Below are 9,423 nucleotides of genomic sequence, written 5' to 3'. Positions count from 1 at the left end.
ATTTGACAGTGGTGCCAAAAGGCTGTCATTTGTCATCAGAAAATCACAATTATGACATGACACAGTCATGAGCATTATTGAATGCTTATAACAGATGTCATTTAGTGTTATCCAGGAAATTATCTCACTTTTGAATGGATGTAAAAGATTCGAGCTGGACATAAATGGAGTCTGTGACACAATTTGCCGGAGGATACTTAATGACATCTGTCATAAGCATTCAGTAATGCCAATGATAGTGTCATGTCATAATTATGACGGTCTTATGATGCCGCAGTCAAATAATCTGTTACTTACTAACCCAAATAAATCCATAAATAGGACTATTAGCCGCAGGATTCAAAATGAAGGGGAAAAAGTAGTGGCTTATAGTCCAAAAATTACGGTAAGTGTTTATGACTAATTTTAAAATGGTTATACTACTGGACAAAACAAGCAAAACAGGAATATGATGTTGTAATTTCAGCGAATATTCGCATTTGGACAATGTTGCAAGATGACAAAAAAGGAAAATAAGATTTTGGCCAGCAGAGGGTGCTCGAGATAGTGAACCTTTTATGAACCAATTATATGGAAAGCTTCAAGTTTTAGAAAAAAAAAAAACATCTAAAGAACATCTGCCCTCCACTAAATTTTTTTAATAACGCTGTACTTTTTAACTATCACAATTAAAGCAGTAACGTGTGTGACATCAGGGTCACGTTTGCATAGATATCACATATATAGAACTAGATGTGAATGTCAAAGTATTAGGTACCAGCGGACATCTTAGAACAGTGGACTTCTCGTGCTGTACTGCAAAGAATATGTGTTGGTGAATTCATTGAGGAAAATACACTTTACTTGGCGAAATCTTAACGGGCTTTCAAATGGTTTGTTTTTTACAGCTCGTATTAACTCTGCTATTATTCAGGCTGGATGCTGGAAAATATATAACGTTTTTTAGTATTAGTATTTGGTTAATTGAATGCATCTCATGCGTTAATTAACTACACAACTGTTTACAAATCGGTTGAAAATTGAATAATACCGATTTTAATTTCAAAGTACACGTATCGTTGACTCGTAAATTCTGTTTAGCGAATGGCACTGACATAAAATGGCCAACACGCGATCACGGCCAACCCGGTTAGCTCACGGCGCCCATTTTGCATCTAGTTCAAAGCATTAATGATATCTATGAATGTTGTCTCAAAGGCAACTTTTCGCCAGGATAGGTCCCTCTCGTCATTTCTGCTTTCGTCGACACTCACAGCAGAAGGCGCCCGCTTTCCGCTTCAACTTGAACGTCAACAGTCAAACCATGCGTCGTTTGAAACTGAAGGTGTTTTCATCACAAGCCAAAAATGTCTTTTTCCATGATGGTTCCACAGTGCTCCCCAAACTGCTGGCGGCAGCATTCTATGGAGTCGTTTCCTTTCTCATCGTCGTTGTGAACAAAAGTGTCCTCAGCAGCTACAGGTAAAGTACAAAGTGCGAAAGGGAATGTTACCATGGCGTCTGCTCCCAAACAGGAAGTATTCTGTTGTTTGGAGGAGGAGGAAGAAAGTCATGTTTAATATCAACGTTGTGCTTAAGTTGCCGAGGGGCTTCCAAGCAGAACTCTCCTGGAGGGATAAGTGGGGTTACTTGTCACCCTTGCGAAATAACCCGAGCACCAAAGGGTGTTGTTGCACAATATCAGTATTTAAATAAAATATATAAATTGATATAAAAGTATAAATACATACTTTTGCCCAGAAAAGAGGGGAAAGAGTTTTTGCTGTAAAGTGCCTAATTACTTTACAATGATAGGCATATTTACTATTTTCATCTATTTAAAAAAAAAAAAAAAAATTGTTTGGGGGGGGGGTGTCAAAATTCTAAGGTCTTCCATGTTCTTTTTATGGGAAGTCCATAAGTTACTTAGCCCAATGAAATCAGTTTACTAGTTACCACTAGTTGTGCGCTGGCTACCTCTAGTGGTAGAGGATGAGTAACTGCAGGATCCATCTCATGAATGGTCCCGTTTTGTTTGTTTTTTGTTTTTGTTTTTTTACCTGTCCAGTTCAGCTGCTTAAACACAGACAAAAGGAATCTGAGTGAATGTGAATGGTGTTTTCAATTACAACTAGGGTTGCCAACTCCCCTGAAAGGTAGAGCCGGCTGGTCCGATAACAGTCACACTTTAATTATAATTTTTTGAATGTGAAAAGTTTTTTTTTTCTATTATTATAATATTATAATAATTCTACTCAAAACAGATTTAGGTACATATTTGAGTTGTATAAGCACATGGAAAAAAATAATTTTCAGCAATGTATTTTTAATACAAAATAAATCTAAAAAAATTAATCTGTGCTGCTAAATTTAAAATTGTATAATTTAACGCTTCACGCAAAACCAGGTAACTTTTCAGTTTTGGTCGATTTTAGCGACGCCGGTGGACAAAAGCGGTAGTGTTTTGCCTTAAGGAAGACTGCGTTTCCCATGAGGACCAGTGCATATCCGCACAGTGTCATAAAATCATGATCTCCCTGTTGCCTGCAGATGGATTAAACAACATTCCTGTTTCCTGCAGCTCTGTGAAGGTTGAATAGTAGTAAGGTAATTAATCCTGTTGTGACTAAACAATAGCATTTGACGGTTAGCAACCGTGTGGCTAACCCCCACCACCCAACCTGAACTCGTCAGTAGCCACGTTTACATGCTGACTTTTATTCATACCGATTCAAATCATTCCGAATGGAAATTTCACATCAGCTGTTTACATGTCACTTCATCTATTCCGATCCAGCGTTTACATGTGACTGCCTTTATTCCGAAAGGACGTTTGACAACTGCCGTCTGACATGCGCAGATTAATCAAAACAAAGCGTCACGTTGCAAAACATGGAGATCGATCGTCAGATCAGCTGCTGTTTTAACTTTTCGAGTGGAAACAAAACTTCAGAATGATACGCCGTTCATTTAATTAGTTGTGTGGGTGCGCTGTGCGTGTGCTTGGAAGCCATGTTGCAAGTGACGTTACTTACGTGACCTAGTGACGTCAACACGTCAGTACGGAGCATGCGCAGAAAGAACGTAACCAGACACCATTCCGCTTCCCTGTTTACATGATATAATTTTACTTCTAATCGGTTTGGGAAAAGGAATATTCCACCCCTGTGAATCGGAATGAAATTCCATTCGGTTTGGGCCTGTTCATTCCGAATGAGGTGTTTATATGGAACACATTTATTCGGTTTGAACAAATATTCCGATTGTAATTGGAATATTTGGCTCCATGTAAACGTGGCAAGTGTTGATGAGTTCGGTTTTTTTTCTCCTGTTGCTTTAAGGTTTTGAGTCATGAGGTCTTCGTCCACCTTAAGAACATAGCCCACCTCCGCCCCTCCCTCACCTACTCTGCTGCAGAAACCCTCATACATGCATTCGTCACCTCCAGACTCGATTATTGTAACAGCATTCTTTTCGGATCTCCAGCCAAACTCCTCAATAAACTACAATATATCCAGAACTCCGCTGCACGCCTTCTCACCCGTACCCCCTACAGGAATCACATTACCCCCGTCCTTCACAAACTGCACTGGCTTCCCATCTCACACAGGATAAATTTCAAAATCATCCTTCTCACATACAAAGCACTCAATAACTTGGCTCCTCCTTACCTCACGGACCTTCTCTGTCCCCACACCCCCTCCCGTCACCTCCGCTCATCTAATGGAAACATTCTCGCATTGCCCCCACAAATAACACACCGTACTTGGGGGGACAGAGCCTTCTCCATTGCTGCCCCCTCACTTTGGAACGCACTCCCTAAAACCATCCGCACCTGTTCTGATCTTCCCACATTCAAAAAATTGTTAAAAACTCACCTTTTTAAACTAGCTTTTAATGTGTAATTCTTTCCTCTATTGTTTTGTACTGCTCACGTTGTGTGAGTTTTATTTATTTTTTCCCCTCAACTGTAAAGCGCCTTTGAGCACCGGTAAAAGCGCTCTATAAATAAAATGTATTATTATTATTATTATTAAGGTCATGCGTGTGTTTTTTTTTTTTTTTAATGTTTTTCAATTGCAAACAAACTCTCAGGTAAAAAAAAATTTTTGTTTGTTTTTACAATTTAAATGTGTTCAAAGTCCCCTCAGCAATAACATTTTCTCAAATGATCATTCCAAATACTGCACTATAAAGAATTTAACAAAACACAAAAATATAATACAATTGGTAAAACTTGAGTACCCAGAGAAAAACAAGAAAACAAATGATCATTTTGAACATGCTTTTTACTCTCGCTTCATTCCATTCAAACCTCTTATCTCCCACACTCTTATGTTGTCAGTACAGTTGGCGACAGTATCTCGACCAATGAGATGAGTGGGATTTCGTATTGTTATCGTGGTGTCATCTTATAGGTAAAAAAGCTGGATAGGCCGGGAAATGTGTTTCCCTGCATATTCTTGTAAAGCACCATGCCAGGATTCGGTTGTAAGGGACAAAACACATCCCTTGAAAGCGCAATAAGAGACGCATACTTTTGTTTCTGAATACCGGATGATTACGTTTTTCAAGGGACGGTTGGCAACCTTACTCACAAGCTCAATTTTTTTGTGCCAGAAAATGAAACTGGAATTAGTTTTCAACCAAAAAAAAAACCATGCAATAACATTTTATACCCTAAACCAGTGGTCCACCGGTTTCACATGTGCATTTGCCGAACACTTCAGAATTACCGTAATTTTCGGACTATAAGACGCTACTTTTTTCCCACATTTTGAATCCTGCGCCTTATAGTCCAGTGCGGCTTATTTGTTGATTTATTTGGGTTCATAAGGAACACTTTATTTGACAGTGGTGTCATAAGACCATCATGATAATGATATGACACCATCATTGGCATTATTGAATGCTTATAACAAATATCATTAAATTATGTCACTAACTCCATGTATGTCCAGCTCGGATCTTTTACATAATTCAAAAGTGAGATCATTTGCCGGAGAACGCTAAATGACATCTGTTATAAGCATTCATTAATGCTCATGACAGTGTCATGTTATAATTATGATTGTCTTATGACTGTCTAATGGCGCCACTGTCAAATAAAGTGTTACCAAATACCACAAATAGCAATTAATGAAACAACTGGAAAAGTAACTGAAGAAATAATTAGCACAGAACATGAATTATGATTGTTATTTTCATCTGTAATGCTGCAAAGCATGCTAGGAGGCATGTTGGACGACAACGGTGTTGACAGCAGGTGGCAGCAGAAGTTGACTGTCTCCCAAAAGGGACCAGTGATGGCCAAATTAAGCTTCTTGAAGCAATGAAGCTTTGCAGTCAATTGGTTCAAAGTGTCATGGTGGTTTATTTGGTCTTATGACAGTCTTATGATGCCGCTGTCAAATCAAATGTACAATACTGGTAATATCTTTTGGTGTAATTATCCCATAATACAATGAGGACTGCTGCGGTATATAGTCCAGTGCAGCTTATCTAGGAACAAATGTTGTTTTCGTGTCAAATTTGGTGGGTGGCGCCTTATAGTCAGGTGCACCTAATAGTCTGAAAATTACGATAGATAACAAATCAATTTAAAAAAAAAAAAAAAATCTAAACCTGTTATATCTAAGCTAGCTTCTCAGATTTTGTCACATTTTGAAAGTATGTTTTTAAATAGGTCAAAATTTGAGTCCACACTGTAAGTCTGCTTTACTTCCTCATAGCCAGTGCGAGTCAACCTTCCACTGAGCAAACCAGTTTTTCATCTTATTAGAGGGCTAGCCAAGGGTGAAAGTGGCTAGAATTTCTTGCCGGAACTCCCCGACGTGAAGGTCACCAAGGAGCCAGAATTTTTTTTTTTTTTTTCCTTTCATTTTTGGGGGGGATGGGGGGGGGACCTCTTAAACTACTGAAATGCAAAGAAAACTGTTTTAGACAAGTTATTTCTATAACACATACAAAAACTGATTTTTATTCAAGTTAACAAAAACAGCAATAACCCCAACCTCCATCTCCTAATTTTTATTTTCCCTCATTTCCTCACATACTAAATGCCAAATCTCAATTTAACTACTTAACAACAAAGGATGTATATTTAAATTGAAATTATTGTAAACATTTACTTTTTTTAAATAATAAAGTTATAAGTAACATAAATTCAGAAAAATAAGTGCAAATGACATATTATGCAGATTAAAATGGAATATATTTTGAAGATCGCACATAGACTTTTTTAAATCATAAGGAAATGAATAAATAGCCTAACATAAATGAACAAATTTAAGTCCAATGCGTACATTGACAGTTAAGATTTTCTGAACCTCCGCATCAGAGCAAATAAAACTAAATATGATAAATAAGCCTCCAACACTTTCCTTGCTGTTCAAGATTTGATCCATTTTCTGTTGCATTGCTCTTTTTTTGTCGCATCAATTCAACAAACTTTTTTTTTTTTTTTGCTGTTCCAGAAAACATGCACATTTGAACCAATCAGAGCTAAGTATCTCTGCTGATCACATGTTAGTATGTCAATTGAACCGATAAATGAGTCCAGGCGTTTTGCTTTGCTGCGTGCATTCGCACATTGACGTGACTCATCATTGTCAGACTCAGATAACAGCTGGGCAAACCTCCATGCCGTCCGTGGAATAAAATAAATAATAAATATTGGTGGAAACTGATTACGCTGCACAAGCACTTTATTATGCTTGTTGTTAACACTTGTGTATGTAAATCTGATATTGGTTGTTTTCTTCTTGGAGATGAAATGCATGTAAGGCAGCTTAGCATTTTTTTTTACAATAGCGTTTTGACAGTTGCTGTCATATTTCCGGAATCAAAGCACCGTGTTATGGCCCTGAATCTTATACGGGAACTGCGTTTCTGACTGTTCTGGCCCACTTTCACCCCTGCGGGCTAGCAGTTGAAAGAACTGTAATACAGCCTGTAAATTGGAGGCAAACCAGTCCAAAACCTGGTGTAGAACACAACTTTGCCGAGATTTAGTCAGTCTATGAAAATAGGGCCCTCCGCCGAACCCCTTAAACTTACTCACCACTCCCCTGGGTTCGATCGAACCCAGGTTAAGGACCTCTTCCCTAAACGTTTATCTTCCATTTCAGATTTCCCTCATCAACATGTGTCTGCATTGGTCAGGTGAGTGCATCCCGAGCGCCCCTGATGATCTGGTCAGGTGAACATGCTTGTTTACATTGCCTCGCTTTGTTTGTTTGGTAGATGCTGGCTACCGTGGTAGTTTTAGGGGTGGGCAAAATATTGGGCGTCATTTCCTTTCCAGATATGGACTCAAGTATACCGCGCAAGGTGAGGTCAATATTACGATGCAATGTATTGTGGAAAATGGATTCAGCGAAAGCAATGGTTTGTTTGTTTGTTTGTTTGTTTATATGAATCCCTGCAGATTTTTCCACTTCCTCTACTTTATGCTGGGAATCAGATTACAGGACTGTTTGGGACTCAACGACTCAGGTTGGTTTCTAACAATTAAATATTGCTTCAAACAACCTGCACAGTTTTAACCCTAATTTGGACCACTTGGCAGAAAAACGCACATTCTGACACAATGCTGCTTTCGTGACACTTGTTTTTTCCTAGTTTACCCATGTTTACAGTTCTGAGGCGGTTCAGCATCCTTTTCACCATGCTGTGTGAAGGCACCTTGCTAAGGCGAGTCCCAAAACCAGAAAAATGTGAACGTGTCAACAATTGGCCTGAACAGCTATTTTTTTTTATGTTATTAGAAAGACATATTCAACGGCAATCAAAGCCACTGTGTTCACAATGATCTTTGGCGCTTTGGTGGCAGCCAGGTGAGTTGTCATACCGTGTTTCACAAATGTGACTGGACCATCAAATACCTGATGCACTTTGACTTGATTCATGTGCCTATGTAGCGCCGACCTGGCATTTGATCTGGAGGGCTACGTATTCATAATGCTGAACAATGTGCTGACGGCGGCCAGTGGCGCTTACACGAAACAGAAACTGGATGCAAATGTGAGCAAAGCTGTTCATGCCATTTCTTTATTTATTTATTTTTTATTGCATATTTTTCTGCTGTTCTCACAGTATCTGGGCAAATTTGGAATTCTCTACTACAACGCCTTGATCATGATTTTTCCCACTGCAGCGTACGCATGGTACACCGAAGAGCTGGAAATGGTTTGTTTTGTTAAATAAAACCATAGACCACTATCAGTTGATGGGAAACTGGGCTCGGGGCCGATCCGAAGGGGGCCTATTTTCAAAAACGTAAAATTCAAATATTTTCAAAACCAAAATTTGCATCTCAAATTTTACGCTAGATGCACAAAAGTCACCAAATGGAGAGATAATCACCTATATTTTCAGGATCAATAGCAATATTTAACTTATAAGTTTTTGCCCAAAATAGCAACTTAATTTTTTTTATTTAATGCAAGTTTTCAACAGCTAATGAATCACGCAATTTTCACATCAGAAACTTAATGCTTGAGTAAAGCATGCAGAATCATCTTAATTTTACTCAATAAAAACAAAATTAGCATATTACTAATTACTACAATTACTAATTATGCAATCACAAATTATTTAGGTTGAATTCCGATGTTACTATTGCCTCAGCACGGAGGCACGTCTATATGGCCCTCGTCGTTTTTAGATTGAAATGTTGCATAAAATAAAACACATACATTCGTATGAAAAAGTATCTGGATCTTTTGGAATTTCTCACATTTCTGCATAAAATCACCATCAAATGTGATCTGATCTTTGTCAAAATCACACAGATGAAAATACAGTGTCTGCTTTAACTAAAACCACCCAAACATTTATAGGTTTTCACATTTTAATGAGGATAGCATGCAGACCATGACAGAAGCGGGGGAAATAAGTAAGTGAACCCTCTGTCTAAGGAGACTTAAAGAGCAATTGAAACCAATTTTTACCAACATTTTAAGTCAGGTGCATGCTTAATAACTGATGATTGGTTTAAAGCTGCCCTGTCCACTATAAAACACACGCCTGGCAAGAAATGTCTTGATGAGAAGCATTGTCTGATGTGCTTAATGGCTCAGTCGAAAGAGCTGTCTGAAGACCTGCAATCAAGGATTGCTGATTTCTATAAAGCTGGGAAAGGATCCAAAACCATCTCTAAAAGTCTGGATGTTCATCAATCGACAGTCAGAGAAGTTGTCTACAAATGGAGAGGGTTTGGCACTGTTGCTTCGCTCCCAAGGAGTGGCCGTCCACTAAAGATGATGCCAAGAGTTTAGCGCAGAATACTCAGAGAGGTAAAAAAGAACCCTATAGTGTTTGCTAAAGACTTACAGAAATTAATGGCACAATCCAATATGTGCACATATCAATGATATGTAAAACTATGGCCAAGAATGGTGTTCATGTAAGGAATCAATGGAGGAAGCCACTGCTGTCTAA

General features: G+C 38.4%; 1 protein-coding gene across 1 annotated transcript in view; it reads left to right on the top strand.

Annotated features, from left to right (window-relative positions):
* Window positions 1–1,202: 1,202 nt before the first annotated feature.
* The window catches only part of LOC130930098 (UDP-N-acetylglucosamine/UDP-glucose/GDP-mannose transporter-like), a 20,568-nt gene continuing 12,347 nt past the window's right edge, over window positions 1,203–9,423 (top strand). The window contains exons 1-8 of the mRNA XM_057857821.1: window positions 1,203–1,461; window positions 7,110–7,143; window positions 7,225–7,311; window positions 7,409–7,476; window positions 7,603–7,674; window positions 7,749–7,817; window positions 7,902–8,004; window positions 8,077–8,169. Coding sequence (XP_057713804.1) covers window positions 1,304–1,461; window positions 7,110–7,143; window positions 7,225–7,311; window positions 7,409–7,476; window positions 7,603–7,674; window positions 7,749–7,817; window positions 7,902–8,004; window positions 8,077–8,169 — 684 coding nt within the window. The 5' untranslated portion in view covers window positions 1,203–1,303. The remainder of the gene's footprint in view (window positions 1,462–7,109; window positions 7,144–7,224; window positions 7,312–7,408; window positions 7,477–7,602; window positions 7,675–7,748; window positions 7,818–7,901; window positions 8,005–8,076; window positions 8,170–9,423) is intronic.

Source organism: Corythoichthys intestinalis, chromosome 14, assembly GCF_030265065.1.
Source record: "Corythoichthys intestinalis isolate RoL2023-P3 chromosome 14, ASM3026506v1, whole genome shotgun sequence".
Taxonomy (NCBI): Eukaryota; Metazoa; Chordata; class Actinopteri; order Syngnathiformes; family Syngnathidae; genus Corythoichthys; species Corythoichthys intestinalis.
The sequence above is the reverse complement of the archived record's forward strand: the minus strand, read 5'-3'. Positions and strand labels throughout refer to the sequence as shown.